General features: G+C 43.8%; 2 protein-coding genes, 1 long non-coding RNA gene and 1 other non-coding gene across 5 annotated transcripts in view; 3 read left to right on the top strand and 1 right to left on the bottom strand.

Annotated features, from left to right (window-relative positions):
* The first annotated feature begins 3,393 nt into the window (after positions 1 to 3,393).
* On the top strand, positions 3,394 to 5,518 carry LOC119065299 (uncharacterized). The gene is made up of 2 exons (XR_005085575.2): positions 3,394 to 3,801; positions 5,405 to 5,518. It is a non-coding gene; the product is annotated as an uncharacterized LOC119065299 (long non-coding RNA).
* Positions 5,190 to 5,285, top strand: LOC119065337 (Z30 small nucleolar RNA). The gene has a single exon (XR_005085579.1). It is a non-coding gene; the product is annotated as a Z30 small nucleolar RNA (small nucleolar RNA).
* Positions 5,519 to 6,302: 784 nt separating the features above from the next.
* On the bottom strand, positions 6,303 to 9,976 carry PEX12 (peroxisomal biogenesis factor 12). The gene is made up of 3 exons (XM_037167331.2): positions 9,199 to 9,976; positions 8,344 to 8,897; positions 6,303 to 7,536 (listed from the first exon to the last, which is right to left on the bottom strand). Exons 1-3 carry the CDS (start codon positions 9,322 to 9,324, stop codon positions 7,137 to 7,139), a joined length of 1,080 nt encoding a protein of 359 aa, XP_037023226.2. The 5' UTR covers positions 9,325 to 9,976; the 3' UTR covers positions 6,303 to 7,136.
* A 4,980-nt stretch (positions 9,977 to 14,956) lies between these two features.
* Positions 14,957 to 21,984, top strand: part of AP2B1 (adaptor related protein complex 2 subunit beta 1) — a 99,028-nt gene continuing 92,000 nt past the window's right edge. For both annotated transcript variants that reach the window (XM_037167227.2, XM_037167225.2), the window contains exons 1-2: positions 14,957 to 15,063; positions 20,351 to 20,413. In XM_037167227.2, coding sequence (XP_037023122.1) covers positions 20,377 to 20,413 — 37 coding nt within the window. In that variant the 5' untranslated portion in view covers positions 14,957 to 15,063; positions 20,351 to 20,376. The remainder of the gene's footprint in view (positions 15,064 to 20,350; positions 20,414 to 21,984) is intronic.

Genomic DNA, 21,984 nt, shown 5'->3' with positions numbered 1-21,984 from the left:
TGACACTTCCTAGGGCTGAGGTTTTGGGTAAACTAATCTAGACTCAGATTCCTTCTGTGTCAACTGGAGATGCTAATAGTGCTTTTCTCCATAGGTTCCTTGGAGAATAAAGTGAGATGATGCACCTGAAGAGCTTAGTGTGGCGCCTGGCGTATAATGTCAGCTTTCACTCACTCATCAGTTATTGAGCACTTACTGTGTTCCAAACATGGTGCCCCACTCTGGGGCCACACACACGTCAAAGTGAAAACTTTATTTAGAGTGGCAAAAAAAAAAAAAAGAAGAAGAAGAAGAAGAAGAAAGGAAGAAACAACTCGTGTCCATCAATATAAGAATGAGTAAACAAATAGTGGTATTTCATAAAGTTAAAAAAAAGCGGCAGCCATGGTGATAATCAGCAAAATGTTACTAGGGGCTCCGTTAGCTATTCGTAAACATCACATCACCCCAGATTTGTGAGTGGGAAGAGAAGCAACTCTCACGAACCTAATTTTAGGTCATTTCTGCATGTCCACATGGAGGCCTGCAGCTTGCCTAATTCATGGTACCTGCCTTTTTTTTTAATTCAATTTCTTCACAGTTTACATTCAATATTATTTTGTATTAGTTTCAGGTGTACAGCATCGTGGTTAGACAATCATATACTTTAAAAAGTGATCCCCACGGTATTTTGAGTGCCCATCTGGCACCACACGGTTATCACACTATTACTGGCTGTATTTTCTATGTCGTTGTTTGTATTCCCATAACTGTCTGTAATCACCAATCAGTACTTCTCAGTCCCTTCACCGTTTCCACCCGGTGGTACCTCTTCCTGATCCTCCTTCCCTCTGCCAGTCACTGTTCCTTGTATCTACGAGTCTGTTATGGTTTCGTTTGTTCATTTATATTGTTCTTTAGATTCCACATATAAGTGAAATCATATGGTATTTGTCTTTCTCTGACCAACTGACTTCACTTAGCATAATACCCCCTGAGTCCCAGTATAATACCCTCTAGGTCCACCCACGCTGTCACAAATGGTAAGATTTCATTCTTTTTATGGCCATTTATCATTCGTATTTTTAAACATTTTCTTCTTTAAAATACTTTATTTATTTATTTTTAGGGAGACAGGGAGGGAGAGAGACGCCGATGTGTGAGAGAAACCCCTCTCGGGTTGGGTGCCTCTTGCACACCCCCAACTGGAACCCAGACCTGGCCTGCAAACACCTGGCTCACAACCCAGGTGATGTGCTCTGACAGTGAAGGAATCAAGCCAGCAACATTTTTGGTTTGCAGGCCAGCACTCAATCCACTGAGCCACACCATCCAGGACTTCTTGTTTTCCTTAAAGACCCTTGAACAATTCTTGCAGTGCTGTTTTGATGATGATGAAATCCTTTAGCTTTTCTTGTCTGGGAAGTGCTTCATCTGTCCTTTGATTCTACACGATGGCTTTGCTGGGTATAGTACTCTTGGCTGTACTGGATAGGTGCAAGTTTGATTATCTCAAAGTGTCCTCATAACAAGTTGTAAGACATGTATTAGTTTTACTGTCTTATAAATAAACTGAGTTCAGGGGAGCAAAGGTCAAGGTTACACACCTAATAAGTAGCAGAGCTTGGGTTTGAGCCCCTGTCTCTCTGATTCCAAAACCCGTTTACTATCATTCTGTCATGCATCCTTTGTGTTAGCCAGGAGAATGATACATGTCCTATTCACAATCTAGAGAGGGAAGACGCGTATTGACAACTCACTGTAATATAACACATACATTCTACGCACTAGGCATTGTTCTCATTCAGTGCATCTAGCAGCTCTGTGAAGAAGGTGCTGTCACTATTCACTTTTTACATTTCCAGGGCTTGCAAATATGCGTGACCACTGTACTCGAGTGCCACTCTGGAGAGTTAGAAATGTAGGAACAGTGCACCGGGGGTGTTTTGAGGGGTGACGATAACTATGCTTGTGAGAGTAAGATTTTGTAAATGAGGTAGTATCTGAACTGGAATCTGCAAGTAAGACCGCACTGGGCAGAGAGAGGGACACGGAAATGCAGAGGCAACAGCACAGGCAAAGGCACAGCCTCTTCACAGTCTATCCTCCTGTCCTCAGAGACAGCGGATGTCCTCGTGGGTCTGAAACAAGAGACCCTCCATTCTTCTCCATTCTTCCTTTTTATTTTTTCATGTCCTTCTATCCACCCCTGACATTCACCACAATCCTCATGCTTGTTGTCATATGCTACTTCTCCACTTCCTCTGCCACAGTCCTAATTTAGGCTCATATTAGCTCTCACCTGGACCACTGTAATCCCTTAGGATAGCTTCCCTCTGCCTTCCTTCAAGCTATTTAGAAACAGTTGCAAGTTGAAATTTCCTAAAGCACATCTCTCATCTCCTATCACCTTGGGCTCTGAAATCTTTAAATCTCTCACTTTCTCCAGAGTAGCCTGAACTACACTGGCAGCAAGCACCATTCTTAACAAAGTGTTGACCTGTCTTTCAAATCTCCTACAATCCCCTTTAACACCATCACTGGCCCTCACACTTTGGTGTGACTCAGGATCACCCATAGGGCTAATATTAAAAATATGCATGCCTGGGCTCCGGCCCCAGAACATCTGATTCAGTAAGTCTGTTTTTCTCCCTCCAGATATTGTGCGTGTGTGTGTGTGTGTGTGTGCGTGTAGTTTGTTTTTGATGCTGGTGTTTCTAACTCACCATTTTTTGAGAAACACTACACGTTTCGACTTTCCCTAAATTTGGCCAGGTCCCTAACACTTTCTCATTTAATTCGGGAATGAAATCATTCCTTCTTCCAGAATCTCCTCATTCTGAAACCCCACCCATCTTTCAAGGCCCAGATCAAGTGCCACCTCTTCCAGGAAGTCTTTCCTGCTCTCCCTCACACTTCTTTGATATTTAGCTGCACTTTTCTTGCGGCACTTCTTGCTTATTTAGGAAGCGTACAAGAGCCCGACCAACCAGTAAGTTCCCCTTGGACTAAGACCCTCACGTCCATCTAAGTCCACCCCGGCCCCTGGCCGTCACGTGGGAACCCGCACAATTGGCAATAAGCAGTGTTGGATCACTCAAGAGCTCTTCCCGGAAACCCAGGGCACAACGGCCTCAGACACCCTTTCCCAGCTGTGAAACAAGGCAGGGGCAAAACCACTCGGGATTACAGTCATCCTGAGGTCCGAGTGCTCTCAGGTTGCAAGGTGACTACCCTAAACCCGAAGATGGAGCTAGCTACGCAAAGTAGCTGCGGAGAAGGCCTTTCAGTTCTCCCGCCAGCTCCACCCCTGACGTTCGTTCCGGCCTCCGATTGGCTGTTTCTTGCACCAACCCCACGTGACGCACTGGCCGCCGCGGGATTGGTTGTCCGGCGAAGGCCGCACTGGGTGGTGGGAAGCGGGTGGGCCCTGAGGCTGGTGGGGGCACCCGTACCGCGGAGGGTCAGAAACCTGGGCGCCCGCTACATCATTCTTCGCGGGCCCGGGCCAGCCTTTTAAAAGTCTAGGTGGCAGGAGTTTTAGGAGTTCTGGAAGAGGGTTTAGGACTCCTGCCTGCGTCTCTGCTGTGAGCCCTGGCTCCGGCCTTACTCGTGTTTCCCGGCGAGGACGGCTTTTCTCAGTCATTCTTGAACTTGGTGGTGTTTGGACGATATTATTTTATTTTTGATGGTCCACTGTGTGTAAGGATTGGTCGTCCTCTGCAGGGCGCAGTGCAGAGCGCCATGAGGGAGAAGCTGGGGGAGGGAAGGAGGGTTTAGAGATGCTCGAGGTATGGGCCTTATCTACGTGAAGCGTTGCAGGTAAGTGGGCTTTATAAACTGTGCTGATGCTTTTGTAATTTAGGATTTCGTAGGGAGGGTCGTGCGCTGACTGAGTTAAACGCTCACTTAGTGGGCCTCCTCCTATACGCCGTTCTGAGTATAATGGATGCAAAGGCCAGTAAGACGACAGAGCCCTGGTTCTTAAGGGTCTGATGGGGCAGACGGGGAGGTGGGGGACCTGAGTAACTGGCGTGTGATTCGTGCTGTGGGGGGTCAGAGGAGGGAATGACTGGTAGAGTTTGGAACCACTTAACAGAGAAGGTGACGTTTGAGTGAGGTTTCAAAACTGTAATTAGACGTTCTCCAGATTGAAAGGGGTGGGGCAAGCATTCCAGATGGAGCGAAGTGTATTAAAGAAGAAAGTTGGGAAAGTGGCCGCGTGTAGAGGATGATGAGATTAAGGCTCAGGCATAGCTCCTGTAAAACAGGCACTTTGTTATACTGCCCCTCCCCCATGGAGCTTAGCTGCTGAATGGCAAACGCAGACCAACAGTGGTCAGTTTCACAGAACATCAATCTATTAATATCTAGAGGGGGCCGAAGGAAGCATGTGGTGTTTCCAAAATTGTTACGTAGATACCGACAATACCATGCTGAAAGGCTGGAAAGGGGGACATGTAATCCTAGTACTTTTCCGTGTCAGCGATTGTATATCATCAGGTGCCATTTAAAATAAATGAAATGCAACCAGCGTTTTCATTCAGAAATTAATTATTCAGGCTGTGAATTACCCAGGCTTTACATTGCTTCTTTTAGCACGTGCCTTGGAGAAAAATGAAATTATATTTAGCTGATTGTGGAAAAATATACATCTGGTCATCAGATCTCAGTTCTCTTTCTAGCTCTGCTGGTAATTTGCAATGAATCTTGGCAAATCATAGCTTCTCTGGGTCTTGGACTCTTAAGATAGAAGATTCTGGTATAAAAAAATTAGCCTACCTTTGATCTTTGTATGCAGAATTGTAAATTATATATATATATATATATATATATATATATATATATATATATATAAAATGAACTGGAGTTTATAAAGGAATTTAGTAGAAAATCTTTTCTAAAGTTTTGCTTTAGAACTAGACCATAAATCTTTTCACAGGCATCCCTGAGATTTTTCTAATGCATGTTGTAAGTTTTTAAACTATAAACGCTTACCCATTTTTGCCTCTGTATTTCAAAAACAAAAAAGCCCCCCCCCCAAACTTGCTTAGCAAAGTTAAACCAAAGGATGGTAGAAGATATTTATTGGAAGCCCATGGTTGCAACCCAAACTGACCTAAAAAGAAGGCTTTACTTTTTTTCATAGGTAAACCTAAGTTGTTTTGGAAGCGAAAATACCCTTAGATAACAGGAGGCGAAATGCAGTGATGCGATGATGAGCGAAGTCTAGTCTGACCTGGTACTGCCGTTCTTCCGTTCGGGCTTTGACCAGGGCGTGACCACCTAATCTTCTCTCTGAGCTGATTCTGATTTTCCCACACTGGTGTGCTCTAGCCTATTTGGATACTGATTTTGTTACACATAGGAGTGTTTCTTTGATACTTTTGAATTTTTCCGATACTTTCATGCTTTCTTTTCATAGGCGGAGGCGAAAAATCTGGCTTCGATACCTTCGTGGAATACTACGTTACTTCAGTCCTGAATCTGGTTGAGTTCCCTTATTGACTTATTAAAAAGGGTTTTATTTTTTAAAATTAACTATGTGCCCTGGCTGGTGTAGCTCAGTGGATTGAGCATGGGCCTGCAAACCAGACAATCGCGGTTTGAATCCCAGTCAGGGCACATACTGGGTTGCAGGCCGGTTCCCTGCAGGCCAGTTCCCAGCAGGGGACGCACGAAGGCAACCATACACTGATGTTTCTCTCCCTCTCTCCTTCCCTTCCCCTCTACAGATAAATAAATGAAATCTTAAAAAAAAAAAAAAAAAAAGGGAAAAGAAAATTAAAAAAAATTAACTATGTGTTTGCTTTGGTAAAACCTTGCTATTTATCAACAACTTTTGCAAATACCCCGTATACTCTTCTTATGATACATAAAAGCATTAAATTTTAAAATCCAGAGGATGTTCCATTTTGGAATGTGGTTTATCATCACCTTAGTGCTGGGAGAGAATGTGTGCACTTTGAGTTGCTAAAATGCACTTAAGTATTGGAAACGTCTGTCTCAGCAGAGGCACTTACAGGTGCCATTCACCCCTCCTCTTCCAGTCATGGTGACTTTTCGTTCTGAACCCATGTTTTTTCCCACCTGCCAATCCAGGCATGCATTTTCCTACACAGGGAAGTTGGTGTTTGTAGTATTTCTAATACAAAATGTTTCAAACAAGGCTGCATTCTTACTGTTGGAGTAGAGGGTCCCCCCACTCTATCAGAATAGCAAAAACCAAAATACCAATACAAAAATGCCCCCAAAGTCAAGGTGGTCTGAATGAGAAATTTACTTGAAACACCTCGAGTAATCTTTTAAGTTTCCACATAATCGTGACATCATGGGATGGCTTTTTGCCAAAATCATTTATTAAAATTTATTTAAGTGTTTCACAGAAACTTTAGTAATAGCCAGAATAATTCATGCCAGTGTAGCAAACTCTTAACAGCAAGCAGAAAGAGCTTATTAACAGATCCTTTCTTTACACGGTTAGATCGGTATTTTACTCCATTTTTTCACTGCTCATTAGCGCTTTGCTTTCACACCGAAATCCTAAGGTTGCTCTATACATACACTCGACCCCTATTTTCCTTTAACTAGTTTCCCAGGAGAGACATGTATGGGTCATGAAGGAATCTTTAAAAGTTGATAAACTACAGCAGATGTTACTTAACCAATGGTCACAGTATGTAGAAGGAGCTATTACTGTTTTCCAGAAGTGTTTAATATAAAGAGCAAGCCCACTTTTCACATTGTTTGCAAACGGATACAACCAACCTCTTCCTCGTAGGCAGATCAACACTGTTTTCTAAAGAAAAGGCCTGCTTCCCCCTCACTTTCAGAGGTCTAACTTGGTTTTTCCCCCAGAGCCTCTGTGCCTCTTTATTCTTTAAGGAAAAGCTTCTGTACTGATTATCCCATTTTACCCACTTCTTCTACACTGTCCCCTGACAATCCCGACTCTCTGACTCTAACCAGCCTGGTCAGCTCTAAGCTGAGGCCTAGACAGCAGGCTAGAAAGTTCACATCAATGGATATATTCTTTTAAGGAAATCCATATAGTTGTTTAAACTTCATGTAATTATGAACTGAGGCTAAGAAGTATCAAACAGTGCTGTGTACCACGCTGAAGAATCCGGCCCCGGGGCCTTACAGTGCTAACCCTTTCAGTTGTCCGGGGAGTACAGTTTAATCAGATGCTGCACTTCTGTTGGGTAACCTGTGACGGGGCAGGCTTGGTGACTCCTGACATAAATCAACACACAGCGGTAACAGAACACATAGCCAGAGGTGGCAAGGACAGTGTCGTTCACCCGGGTTTTGCGACACAGTGGGCACACAGTCTTCAGTTTGGGTAGCAGGGGAGAATCGGGATTGTAGTCCAGGTGGACAGGCGGTGGGGGCGTAGGCAGGGCGGTCAGTGATTTGATGGTTTCTTGGTTCTCAGATGAGTACCACCACTCAAGGAACTGCAGGAAGAACACGCCCAGAGAAAGGCCCGTAGACAGGGATAAGGCGGCGCCCCCCACAGCTTTTTTCAGGGCCCACTTTATCTTCTCAGTAACACTGTTGGAGTAGAACAAGGAGGCAAAAGGAGAAGCTTTATTTAGGTACAATCACAGAGTGAGTGACACAAATGTAGTTCTTCACTTTTCATCAGACTTGCCAATTCAGTTTGGGGATTTAACAGCTGCTAGATTGGCTTGCCTCCTTGAGGTCGTATTACACACGATCCCCTCTTTCTGACTTATGGTATTTAAGAGTATAGAGGCTAGGTTTTGTTTTTAATGGCTGGTTTTCTGGGGGGGTGTATTTTGAGAAATTAGTGAGACATTGATTACAGAGACCGTGTGTGTGTGTGTGTGTGTGTGTGTGTATCCAGAAAAAAAAACAACTCAACCAAAATTAGCGCAGTGTTGAGGAATATATATATTTGAACTTGTAGAACATGAACACTAAGTAGAAGTAATAGCATTGTGGTTGAGAGCAGTCTTGAGAATTGTGTTGATCTGGCTTGAATCTCAGCTCTGCCACCTTCTAGCTGTGTGGCCTTGGCAAGGTACTTAGCTTTTAAGGCTTAGCTTCCCCGACAGTTAAATGGGGCTAATGAGTTTATTTCATTGAGTTGCGATGAGGATTGAGGTGATGTACTTAAAGCAAATACCTGGCTCAGGGCCTGGCTACAGCAAGCATACACAAAAATGTAGTTGTGAGGAGGTGAGTTACCAGGACAGTAATCCTTGTTTTATGAACACAGAATGTTTCTATGGTTTATGAAATAGCTCAAAGTGGACTGGGGGAGGTGATTTCCTAAAATTATAAAGTAAGCTTTTAGACTTTGTTAAATATTTGGGGGAAGTGTTGAGGCCTTACCTCTGGGCTGGTTGGTGCATCATGCTGGCTTCAGCTGGCTCGTGCTCCAGAGCTTGTATATCCTGAATGGTGAGGCGACCTAGCCGGACTCCAGCCAGACTTAGCAACGGTGAGTGATGCTGAGCTTTCCCCAGGATGTATCGAAGTTGCTGTACAAGAAACCAGCCTTCCCAGGCCATGTTAACAAACGGATAGGCTGCCAGGAAGGCTCTGTAAAGTCGTTTCCAGCGGGAAGAAGGGGGGTGGATAGAATATTCATCCTCTTCTCTCAGGCTAGCAACCAGCTTCTCCAGTTTCACTTTCAGATATGGAAGGAGAACCAGGAACATGACTGACTTCCAAAGCTGCTTCTTTGGGAGGCCAGCGCTGGCCAGTCTCTGAAGCTTGTGTGTGTCCCCTGTTACAATCCGCTTTAAGCCATAGAAGTTTTCGGAAAACGAGGCACTGGTTTTGGATAAGTAATGCTGCTGGAGCAGAAAATCTAGCAGCGCAAAGATTTCATCGAACCACCTCCAGAAGAAGCCATAGCGGGCAGGATTGGATTCCGCGAGAACCTAAATTAAAGTATATTAATAAACGAAATTCATTCCATTTCACAGCTGCTATGCCTTATATTTGCATTTGCTTTTTTTCCCTTTGAAGTCTACACTTTGAGATTCTTTTGGGGTCGACCCTATCCTACCTGAAGTGCTGGGTGCTCATTACAGGACTCTCCACGGAACAGGGACTCAGTAACCGTTCAACCATAGAATATGAATAATATGCTAATTGGTCAATTCAAAGGCTACCAAATAAAGTATTGGTTTGGTTTTTAGCCAGCCGTCCCTAAAACCATTTAAAGAAATAATACCTTACCTTGACCACATGCTGAAGAGCGGGTCTCACTGCTGTCATTAAACTGTCCTGGGCTACCACCTCAAAGATGGATGGCTGGTCATCCTGCACGGAAGCAGTGGTGATGTGCGCCCCGTGCTCAGCCATAGTTTTCCGTGCGCACTGGGTTTCACTTTGCCCACAAGCTCTCTAGCAAGCATGAACTTGTTCGGGGGATCGAATGGGTGCTCAATCTTACAAGTAATCTTTGCCGGGCATCCAAAACTTAACTCCCAATGTTTACGGGAACTGGGGGAAAAGACCACTTCTGGAGGTAGAGGGGACGGAGTCTCGAGGTTAAGAATGAAGTTTAACACAGACGTGGGTGGAAGTGGTATAGAGGGACTTGTGAAATGCTGCACCTCACAGGGCAGAGAGTGACTGGGGTACAGGTACGGGCCAAGGAGTGCTGTCCTCTCCAAATGCAGTCCAGGAGGCTGCGAATCAGGGCTTCCAATCCGGAGGGCTTGGAGGCACCAGTGCGGACCCGGTACTCGGACCGCCGGCGGCTGTTGCCTGGTAAGTACCCTGCCCGCGCCCGTCCTTGCACGCTGACCCCCGGCGAGGCGCGAAGGACCCACGACGCCACGTTTGAAGGGAGGTCTCAGCTTTATGACAGAAGCTGCACCCGGAAAGAGAAGCCACCAGTACTGGGGAACCTCAACAGAGGAGAGGCGCTCTAGTTCCTAATGGGCCCGGAAGCCGGAACTAGGAAACTCTATGATCCCACTAGTACTTCCGCTTCCGCCCCTGCTGAAATAAAGGCCGGGCTCTTGGCGGTTCCCTTGGCCCAGGGTATTTTACTTGTTTGCCTTTGTTAGTAACTTCGGCATCGCGCTCTCGGTAGGAAACCAGAGTTCTGAGTCTCTGAAGAGGTTTTTTTTTGACAAGATGTTCGGAGCGCAGACATCAGGCACCAGAACTCGGTCCTGTGCGCGATCAAGTTAGGGGCGGAGGGAGAAAGGACGTGTGGGGGTGGAAAGGTCTCAGTGTAGGCTCGGCAGGGTGGAGGTGAATTTAAGTGACGCGATCCCCGAGAAAGATCTGAAGTGACGTAGCTGGAGATGGAGACCTTAGCTGTATGCTGCCAATTATAAATAAAGATGATTAGAATGAGAAAGCTTCCTGTGGTTCCTCAAAGCTGGGGACGACTGCATTCCGTCCAAGCTGGTAGCTTACCCGCCCGTCTCCGTTGGAATGCATTCGAGCAGTCCTCTAGGCACTTGCTACAGCAGATGTAAGCGGTTCCTGTCTTCGTACACGGGAGAGTGTGTCACATTAGCTTTTCGAATACAGTGCTGAGACGAGAGAATCCTGCTGAATTCCACCTGGCGCGAACTGGGGAGGCTTGAGACAAAAGGCACTGTGTACCAAAGTTAGTGTAATTTACCTTACGGTTTACAAAGTGCTTTGACATCATATGCACCTTCGCCTTGTTTGAATTGTTGATACAGGTTTATTGAACTTGGATTCGAGTGCAGGTTCAACCTGTCTTCTTTCTCCAGAACTCCCGCGAGAGGCCGGGCTAACCCCTGGGCTAAATAGCTGGAAATAAAGGTATTGTTGTTCACTGCTCAGAGGTCCTTGCGGTATGAAGACAGATCATTGGTTTGTGAAAACCCTCAGAAACGGTTTGGGTTTAGTTCTATGAATAGGAAAGAAATATCTTGCAAGTTAACCTTACAGTTCTAGAAGGTGATTTGTTTTTTTTTTTTTTTTACTCTACCAAAAAGCCTGCTACAGAAAGTCCCATTGATAAAGATATTTTACTTTACAGAGTTTAAGGACTAGACATAAGGTTTCTGTCAAGTACCTGGTACATGTTAGGTGCCTGGTCAATGGTAGCTGTTCTATACAGGCTTTTCTTAAGTGAACAGCATAAAGAAGTTCAGAAATAACACCAACTGAAATAAGTGGAAAGTTAGTTAAACATTTGGATCAATTGTGGTTCTTTGGTTAAAAGCAAGAGAAACAGGCTACTTTAGCGAACTTTGTTAGAAGTATATGGAGTAGCTAACAAAATGAGGAAATCCAGCTCTGAAGGAACGGAAACTACACAATCCCATTGGATGTCTTGAGCAAGAATTAGCAAAGTCTCATTCGGGCAACATTGTTGGAATGAATGAGCTTCAACAGATTGCTGTCACTGTACTCAAATTCCTATTGCCTTGCCTTGGTTCGGGGTTTCTCTCCAGTGTCACCCAGACAGAAGAGGGCAAAACATCTCGATTAATAGTCCTTTAAGGATACGCCAAAAGTAAACAAGTTATTACATAAGAAAAAGGAAAGGAAGTCAATCATTAATAAACACCTTATCACAAATCCCACTCTCAGGTTTATGTTTTAATAGATAAGACATAACAAGTGATTGCTATTAAACTGTGACTTACATTAAACTGTATTAAGAGCCATTAGGTTAATGTGGTATGAGTTTAGTGGGAGAGGTAACTACCAGCAATTCACACTAGCTTAAAAGGAAATCCTATATAACCAAAGGTAATAATGTTTCTAACCTCATACAGGATGGGACAAAAGTAGGTTTATAGTTGTGAGTATGCAAAACATTTTATTCAAGTATTATTAATTACTGTATTGGGTTGGCCAAAAACGTTCTTAGTTTTTCCCACACAATGGCTCTAGTAGCACCTGGTTGCCTTTAACTTCATTTGAAACAATTTTGTTAGATTGTATCGTGACAGCTGTGATGTCAGCGTGCATTTAAGGAAAACTTACCAAAATTGGTGAATTTCTGTGCAGCCATTTAATATTGAAGATGGAAGAAAACACACAACATTTTTTGGCATATTATGCTTTATTGTTTCAAGAAAGGTAAAAACACAACTGCAGTGCAAAAAAAGATTTGTGCGGTGTATGGAGAAGGTGCCGTGACTGATCCAACATGTCAAAAATGGTTTGTGAAGTATCTTGGTACTAGTGACATTTTTGCCAAATAACTCTTTGCTGTGGGGCTGCCTTATGCATTGGAAGGTGTTTAGCAGCACCCCTGGCCTCTACCCACTAGAAACCAATAGTGGGAGATGGCCAACATACTCAAAATATCCAAATCAATAAAGTTATTGGTGAAAATGAAAAATGTGCCTTTTATGGAAAAAACTAAGTGGCCTTTTTTGGCCAACCAAATACATAGTCCATACTATGTGCAGGTATAGTTTTAAGTGCTTTACATACACTAATTCTTTTCATCCTTGTAACAATATTGCCGGGGTGCCGGGGTGCTGGGGTGCCGGGGTCTAGCCTCGGCAGGTCTCTGGGTCTCCAAAGGATGGTCGGTGCAGGTGCCAAATGAAGAGTCAGATACCGAATTGAATGCCAGAGAACAGCCAGCCTCTGAGGGTCTGACTGAACTCTCTGAGTTTGATTTAAGCTTTATTTTTATAGGGATTGTTACATATCATTAAAGAAACAACTGCACGCCATGATCAGTTAAGCAGAAAAAATCAATACAAAGGTAACTAGGGAAAATACAGGAAATTCCACAAACCCAGTCATGTTACCCAAAGGTTGTTTTGATCAGGAGAGCCATCAGTCAGACAATTAGAAATAGCTGTATATACAGAGTTTTAAATGTCTCATTGATGAATGGATGTTAATTAAAGGTCTTAAAATTTGGCATGGGTCAAAAGGATATGCTAGACAGTGGTTATAGGAAATTCATTATAAGCCTTTGTGGTGTCTAACTTAACTTATCTTTCTGTCTAGAATGTTTCTTTATGTACTATGGACTCTGACTCCTTGGTAATCGTTTCTACATGCTTTGTTTGTAATAGCTAACCAGCTTCCCCTGCTTCTTTGCCTAATTCCATTAATTTATATTCCTGTCCAAGGTAGAGGAGGGGCAGCTACACCACCAACTTTTAGACATTCAGAGGCTACTTCATTAGAGGGGACTTTGTTCTCTGGCCAAGAAATCATTTTGTACAACCTCATTGGAATTCTGCGGATCACTGGGCCTGAAATACAGGTATCTAAAAATCCCACCACCTATTCATCGCAAAGACAAACATGCAAGGAGAGATAGACCGGAAGTCCAGCCACAGTTGCCTCTGCTGTGCAGATGCATCTCATCTGTCCCGACTGTGTCAAGGGATGGCTGCTGGTGGCTCCCTACACAATATTATGATTGGATGTTACTATTTTTCTCATTTTATTAGTGAGAAAACTAAAGAAAAAGGCAGATGGGGAGGAACAGGTTTTGAAGATAGTAAGCAATGAGGAGCTGTTGAAAGTTTTTGAGTAGGGAAGATATGAATCAACGTTCTTTAAGATTTTTCTGGTGGCATCTTTTTGACAAAATCCACCTCTATCTGCTACGAGTTGGACCTGGAACCAGCGTTTTCAACCCTCTTCCATAGCCCTCATTCCTTTATGATTTGCTTAGTTTGGATGGACTATAGAATTACCCACCAGTGTTAGCAATATGTGAAGTTTGGGGAACAGGTCATGACCAGAAGTAGAGATATTGGAGTCATATGGGTAGTAAAGAAAATTGAACCCATGGTACTGCTAAGGGGATAGTATAAGGAAAATGCGTGAGTATAGAATAAAAAGAATCTTGCTTTTCTTTCCCTCAAATACCATCTTATATTATTTCTCTTTTCAGCCATACTTTTTTACGGAGTCATCTGTAACTCCTGATCTCATTTCCACACCTCAATTCATCCTCAAACTTCTGCATTGTGGCTTTTGCCTTCATTGTGGCTTTTGACAGCAATGCCATCAAAGACCACTGTGTTGTAAATCCTTGGACACTTTCCAGCTTCTCCTCCTTACCTCTATGGCTGTTGATATTACTGACTACTCACTTACACATTTATTAATTCAACAAATTTTGCCGGGGGGGGGGCGGCGGCTAGACCTCAGAAGTACAAGAGTGACCAGATGGATATATTTCCTACTTTTATGGAACTCTGAAAACATCCTGAAACGTTATAATTCCTGCTTTTCCTTTTACCTCTCTGGTTACTCCTTCTTGGTCCCTTTCGAATTGTTTTTCTCCACTCCTGCCCCAGGTGTGCTCTCTATCTCCACATTTTCAAAAAGACGATTTTAAAGCCGTTGTTTTAGGTTCACAGTAAACTTGAGGGGAAGGTATAGAGGTTTCCAGGTTGTGGCTAACAAAAGGAACTTAACTTTTATGTAAGCACATCTATTACACGCTAGGTGCCTAACGTGCTTTATCGCACTTTGGCTTCACATACGGAAGAAAGATACACGTACCGTCCCTCATTTGAAACTTCATTTCTCAGATAAGAGGACTGGGGTTGAGGAACCCTTAGGTCGCTTTACCAGTCACATTCAAGGCAGGGATCTGAACTCGGATCTGATGCCATCTCAGCCTTTTTTCCTCGTACCACTCTTTTGTCCTACCGCCAGTGTAGACACGTGGGCTGGATCACCATTTTCCACACTCCTGCAATTAGCAGAGTTGTTTTTTGAGTAAGGAACAGAATATTTCAGTAAGGTTTTTGAACTTCTGTGCGAGCAAACAAATCCAGAGAATACTAGCTTGTTTTGTTTTTTAACTACTTCCCTTGGGATAGACACTAAACATCATTTGAGACGCTGGTGGCGGGCCTCTTGCCGACCTGGCAAAAGTCCCTGGTTTTCCTAGGCGACCGAGATCGCCGCCTCGTATTTCCCCGGCGCGCGGAGAATACGTCACCGCGCCGACGTTGGCGTTTCCTGTCCACCATCTTTGTCCCTGGCAAAGTGGGTTTTGCGCAGTGGCTTAGACCTGGAATAGGAGTCGTGACGTGCAGGAAACCATTACAACACCACCCGGGCCGTGCTCTCTGGCTGCCGCCGCCACCCCCGCCCTCTCCTCCGGTGAGTTCAAGCTGGCTAACTTTGGGGTGTGTCCCTCCCTCACTGATGCTCCGGAGCTGGGGGGGGGAGCACCCCAGGTTGGGATGGAGACGGGCGGGCGGATGAGAGGAAATCCCAGGAGCGTGACCGTTGAGGATGGAGTGAGCCGTCGGGTGTGACCGTTGAGGAAGAGGGCTGGAGAAAGGGACTCCTCCGCTGTGGCCGCGGGAGGGAATCCTCGGGTGCGGCGGCTGGGAGCTGGGGAGCCTCAGCGGGTTGGTCTGTTCGAAGCTGCGTGGTTAGGATAGCCGAAGGCCAGGGGTGTGGCCGGTGGACGCTGGAGGCCGAGGGGAGAACCAACCTTCGCCGCTTGGGGTGGTTCACAGAGAGCCTGGGCCGTCCAGCCAGCCGAAGGGGAAAGGGGTTCCCCCAGTGGTTTGCCCAGCTCCTTTAGTTTGAGGTTGAGAGTCACCTCTCCCTAACCCCCTAAAGGAGGGACAAACCCCTACCATGCTGACCATCTGGGGAAGGAACAGGAATTCCTGACACGTAAGGGAAGAAAACCTCCACAACTGTCCCGCTGTGAAAGAGGGGAAGTAAGTGGGGGTACAACCTTAGCCCGGAATGTTTTCATTCTGGATTTAGCAAAAATGATCTGGTTTGATAAAGGCTGTTGATTAAGCCAGAGGCAAAGAAACTGGAACTTCCTGTTACCTCCAGATCCTTTGAGTCCGAAGAATTTATTCATGCTCTTTTCAGACTAGTCTTCTATTTGAGGCTCTTACGGAACACACTTGGCTGTTTCATTATGAAGCAGTGTGAATAACGTGTTGTTTTTTTTTTTAAAGAAGTGTCTTTCTAAATGCCAGACAGTTACCATAATCAATGGAATTTTTTAATATAAAGAAACTGCTGTAAGTTTAGAAAAGGCAGAATGACAAAGGAAGGTGGTCTCAGTGAGGAAACAGTTCAAATTATTGATAATCTTCCTGGTATACTTCTCTTGCTTAGCCTCAGGGAACACTTGCCAGGTAGTAAATAGGAAGCACCAGATGAAGGGGATGCAGCTGCACAGGAAAAATGCAGCGCATTCCGGTGATGACTAAGCGAGTGGTAAGGTGAGACTCTGCAGGTATCCTAAACTCCCCAGGAGGCAGAAAGATCGTGTGTTCTGCAAACAGCCTCACTGAAAGTTGGGTGGTAAAATTAATGTAAAACCAACAAAATTAAGAGACTCCAAGTCCAGTTCTTGTATCTTTCTTAAAAAAGAGATCCATATTTTAAAGTACATTTTAGGTTGAGGTTTGAACCAAGCTGAAGAAGGAATGAATAAGTTAGAATATGTTCTTTCTTCCTTTCACTCTAGGTTTAAGTTTTCCAGAGTTTTTTTGTTATTTCAGTTAGAAGTTGGATGTACAACTTGGAGCTCCTTTCTCACTGTATAGTATTAGCAAATTGCCTTATAGTCTGTCACATGTAAATGCAGTCACAGGTGTGTCTGTTGTAATTAGGTGTCTTTTATAATTTTCTATGAGCTAAATGACACCTGAAGATGCTATTGTCTTTGCATTATTAAAGAAATACCTAATTAGCACCTCTAACCTTTGAAATAAAAGATTGTTGGAATGACCTTTCTGCTTTATACTTTGGTTAATTCTTTAGCCATCTTATTAGTATAAGCACCAGACTGTGGAAAGCTCATCTTTAAGTGAAAAGATGGGATTTAGTGGCTTCATCAACTCTCAATTTAGATGCTATTTCCCAGAGAGCCATTTGAAATTAAGACCCTGTTAATTTTTTTCCTGGCCTTATTATCTTTAGGGGGACCGGAAGGAGGGAGGAAAGGAGAGAAGGGACTTTCACAGTCTATATTTAGTGGAAACTAGGTTATGTTAAACCTAGCTGTACAATGCTGTACGAGTAGGCCTGTGAAAAGCAGTGACGTACACCCTGGGCTGGGATAAGCAGGCGTGATTGTGTGCTTTGCCTGTGGCAGCCTTGTTGTTTAACTGTGCCCCTAGGCCACGTGGCAGGTCCTCAGAACAGCCAGGACTTGTCCAGTCTGATGTGGTAGAAGGGTAATGTGAGCTCAAACTCCCAGATGGCTTTGCTTTTTCCTGGGGCTCTCCTGAAGGGACAATGTATTTTATTTCCCCCCAGGAGCTTGATTTTTGAGACTCTTGATGTTTTCCTGAGCTCTGTCTTGGCTGCTGCTTCTTTGGCTTCTAATGTAGACAACAGTGTTCACCATCCCATATTTCCCAGAATCTGGTTATGTTCATCTCTGGCATGTGATGAAGTGTATCTCATTTTAAAATATGCATACAAATGTAATTTTTTGAGATGACATTCACATAACATAAAATGAACCACTCAAAAGTGAGTTGTTTACTGGCATTTTATACATTCACTGTTGCCCAACCACCACCTCTTACTTGTTTTTATTTAGACTATTTTCATTTTTCTTGGTGTTTCTGTTGGTTTAAGGCAGGAACTGACTTAATGCAATGTTTCCCTGCCAGTGTGGGCGAGGGACATTTCATTACTGCTGGTATCTACAGAGTGAGCTAAGAGAAGATGTTTTCCCATTCTCTTTAAGAGCTGGAATTCTAATTTAGAGTCTAAGATTATGTTGAATTCGTTCCTCTTCCCTGAAATTTTGTGGGTGGGTGCATTAATCTGTGGTTAAGAACATATAAGGCTCACGGTGAATAGGACAGAGATACAAAGCCTTGACCGTGAAATTTGTTAGAAGTAATGAAGTGTGTGGGTCATTAATAAAGGTAGGCTCTGAGACTAGTTTAATTGAATATTTAACAGATTGTATGAAACTAACATGAAGTTAACATGTGTGTATGTGTATGAAAGCTTTAAGCAAACAATTATTTTTGTGCCATTTTTTCCAAAGAAACTGGGTGAAAAATTCCAAGCAGATTTTGTTTTTAAATCTTCAGTTTTGATGATCACATGGGACTTACAATTGCATGGTAACACCCTAGATAGACTGTAATGGCCTTGGGCTGCGGCCCTCGAGTCAGCCCCAGGAGCCGCCTCAGTGGGCTGGCTTTTCCCGTGTGTGTAAGTTCTCCAGGTCTTCCTGTGTGAAAATCTCTTGTCTTCCGCTTGCCCGCTTCCCACTAGTTTACATTGTGAATGGATTAAATGCTTATACATTGTTTTTGAATTGTTGCTAGAAAGGCATTATAAAGATATTGTGTAAGGCAAGGCTTACAGGTTAATTTTTTTATTATAAAATGCAATCAGAACATTTCTGCGTTCTCTAATAGTGCTTGTGAGCTCTGGCTCGCCTTTAACGAGGTGATTCAGTAAAGTTCTGGTGAACCTTAAGGTGCTGTCATATGAGGGTCAGGACTGGAAATAGTGAGGCAGCTGCTTGGAAAGATGGCCGGTGAGTCTCATTTCTCTAAGGTTGACTAAGCAGCATATTTTAGAGATGATTTGAGCCAAGCTTTTTTCATTGTTTTATGTTTTCTGGCTTTTTTTTTCCCTCTTCCATAGTTACATTGACCTGTTTAGTGCTTAGGGCTTTTCCTCAGACCCATATTTACCATTGCTTGCCAAAGGGGCTGTCACTCAAGTTTGCCGAATATATTATCACTTGTGTTGTTTCGACCTGACAGTCATGAGCAGGTACCAGGGCATCTGCCCTAAGTGTGGTGATTAGTATTTGGTTAGCGGTGGTGGTGAGGAAGGAGATACTCAGTTTTAGGTGCAGAAGGAATATTGTTATTTTCTTAAACTTTTAAATTTACTGTTATTATGCTGACTTTAGAGAGAAAGAAACATCGATTTGATGTTCCACTTACATATGCATTCATTGGTGGGTTCTTGTATGTGGCCTGACCGGGAATTGAACCCGCAATGTTAGTAAATCAGAACAACACTCTAACTAACTGAGTTACCTGGCCAGGGCCAGAAGGGATGTTATTAAAAGAAAATTTTAATGTATTTTAAAAATAGGTATGTTAAATGGAAGTCTTGCTGCAAGTTTCTGAAGTCAGACAACTTTTTCATATTTTGTGGGAGATGTGTGACCAGTCCACGCAGTTTTCATTTACGGGCAAAGGCACGTGTCAGCTGGGTCAGTTCTGGACGTTGGAGCAGGAGTTCGCGTTGAGGCTGGGATCTGTGTTCTTTTGAGCTTTCATGCCGGTTCTGATATCTCAGTTTGTTTGTGGGTTTTTAACCTTGTTTTTAGCTGTAAACTGGATATTCTTTGGGCATACTTTGGGCTAAATGTTGGAAGTAATGAAAATCATAGCCTGAAAACACCATGAGTAGAGCTGTTTGCCCTTCTAGATGTCTGTCGACAGAGTGCTCTGCTGAGTTGGGCTTTATTTACGAGTCTTCTATGGAGAGTTGCGTGTGACGGTGCGGCCGTCGGCGGCACCACCAGGTTGGCAGAATAGACTGGCAGACTTATTTTCTCCTTTGACCTCACTCGGCTTCAGAATACATGTTTCCAAGCGACTGCATCTCACAGGCAGGGAAGTAAATCAGCTTTTCCTGAATGGAGGGCAAGGGGGGTATCTCTCAACAAACTTGAGTGACTGAAGATGTATTTAGAAAAGGCCTAGTTTTTAGGTCTTGGAGCCTTTTAGGAGATAATTGTGACTAGAATCACAAAGCCACCATAGGTTCGGATTATCACTCCATTCCATTTGGCTTTTGCCCCAATTAGCTCCTTAAGGCCAGAGCTATGTTCTTAATTACCTTTACATCCCTTGACTCACTAGTGATGGTGGTAAGGAAGAAGATACTGATTTTTTTTTTTTAATCTTCACCCAAGGATATGTTTAATTATTTTATTTTATTTTTATTTTTTAAAAGATTCTGTTTCTTTCTAGGGGGGAAAGGGAGGGAGAAAGAAGGAGAGCAACATCTATTGGTTGCCTCCTGTGTGCCCCCAGCTGGGGACCTGACCCACAACCCAGGTGTGTGCCCTGACTGGGAATCAAACTGGTGACCCTTTGGGTCACAGGCCAGTGATCAGTCCACTGAGCCACACCAGCCAGGGCTGTTTAATTATTTTAGAGAGAGAGAAGAGAGAAAGGGAAAGAGAGAAAGAAACATCCATTAGTTGCCTTCCGTAGGCGCCCTGAATGGGGATTGAACCTGAGCCTTTGGGTGTACAGGACAGTGTTCCAGCCAAGCCAGCCAGCCAGCCAGGGTGGAATATACTCACTTTTGAATTCAGAAATTCTGATTTGTAAATGTTCTTAAAATTAATGTATAACCTGTGGGACATAAATAATTTAGGTGAAGGAATTCTTTTCTCTCGCTGTAGGTACACATTAAAGAGCCAACAACACCATGACTGACTCCAAGTACTTCACAACCAATAAGAAAGGTAAGTCTGAGAACCTGCTCAGAGCTCCGAGGGCTTCGGAGTCAGGTTGTAGGACTGTCCCGAGTAGAGTGTCCTGGCCTCTGCGGACACGCGTGCTGTGGGCGGTCTCACTGGGGTCTGGTGCTCCTATGGAAAAGTGCATTGGGGAGGTTCAGGTGCAGGTTTTCAGTTTGATTTTGAAGGTTCTGTCGTGGTAAGAGGAGAGGATCTGACATTGATCCATTGAAGACTGATAGATCTGAGTGCATGTATTCTCTTTCACCGATTCTCTTGGAAATACATGTTTTGTAACAAGAAACACTGTTATATAGAGATACGTATAAAGTAACAATGGAAGTTCTCTGCTTTCCTCTTCCTGCTCCTGAGGGAACCTCGTGTGTAGCCTCAGTCTTTCTCTATGCACATACATACATATAATTTTTAAAACTGTATCTGAAGAAAATGAGGTTATAAAAAAAAATGCAAGAAACTTGGTAAATTCTTATCCCTCCATGCAGGTCTGCCTCTTCCTTTGGCTAAGCTTTGTCAAGATAACATTCTTTGTACTTAAAACAGGAACCTCTGAAGTCAGTATTTTGATTTTTAGGTCATAGATTACTTGAATAGCTTTGAATTTATTAACTCACCATCTTTGTACTCAGAAATATAATACTGGATTTCATAGTGAATGTTGTTAGCCTAGGAACTAAGGGTTCTTGGGAAAGTCCAACTTCCTTATCTTCTGTGAAACTCTCCTTAAACGCAGCAGTGCTTTCCCAGTGCCATCGACGAGGCGGGCCGGCTCCACTCTTCTCAGGCCGCTGGGTCCCACAGCGGGGCTGCACACGTTCCTGGGGGCCAGCGCGTCTCCTGGAGTGTTCTGGGCAGGATATCTTCTTCTTACTCTCTAACACTGGCCTTCTCAAACGTGCCTTTTCTCCTCTCCTCCTGAAGCTAAAATGAGCTCACTTCTCCGCCCCAGGGTGGGTCTTTCTGGTTTCCCTTCTGATGGGTACTGACCTTAACCTCCTGACTGTCTCCAGATTTTACTAAGATTGGTCTTGAAGAACACTGCGGTGTCCTACTTTGATTTACTCATTTATCCAGTAAGTATTTACTGAGTGCCCACTGCGTGTGGGTCATACTCTCCACCCTAACACGGGTGGGGTTTCCTGCTAAATGTCCTAATTTCCTGATTACCCAGATCTTGATTTGCAAGTGCTGTTTCCCAGAATGGAATCAGGACTCCTTGGAGGAATGACTGATTCCAAGGCTGGGTCGAGAGAAAGTACAAGAGGAACATGAACATCTCACACCAGAAAGCAAAAGAAAGGAGGTGCTCAAAAATGATGGTGCGGGTCAGGGAGCAGAACAGTTGGAGGGGCTTCCACTGGTCAAATTCGAAATTGATAATTTAAGAAGTGATCAAAGAATTGGACTGTAGCCTGTTGAGTGGTCAACACATAAAAATGCTCATAATTCACGGTAATAGTTGATTCAGGCAGAAGTCATCAGTGAATCCTAAAGTAATTGGCAGGTGAAAGTTTGTTGAAGAATAGGATGTTTGTATAGTTTCAGAAGTATCCTTTCAA

Source organism: Artibeus jamaicensis, unplaced genomic scaffold (assembly GCF_021234435.1).
Source record: "Artibeus jamaicensis isolate MK-2021 breed Jamaican fruit bat unplaced genomic scaffold, CSHL_Jam_final contig_2259, whole genome shotgun sequence".
NCBI classification, from domain to species: domain Eukaryota; kingdom Metazoa; phylum Chordata; class Mammalia; order Chiroptera; family Phyllostomidae; genus Artibeus; species Artibeus jamaicensis.
This window is presented reverse-complemented; position numbering and strand designations above follow the sequence as displayed.

Bases quoted from the DNA above. Each gene is read 5' to 3' on its own strand.
- PEX12 (XM_037167331.2), bottom strand. From the start codon at position 9,324: ATGGCTGAGCACGGGGCGCACATCACCACTGCTTCCGTGCAGGATGAC. The intron at 8,898-9,198 runs GTAAGGTATTAT...ACTTTAATTTAG, and splicing joins CTCTTCAGCATGTGGTCAAG to GTTCTCGCGGAATCCAATCC. The intron at 7,537-8,343 runs GTAAGGCCTCAA...CTACTCCAACAG, and splicing joins ATGCACCAACCAGCCCAGAG to TGTTACTGAGAAGATAAAGT.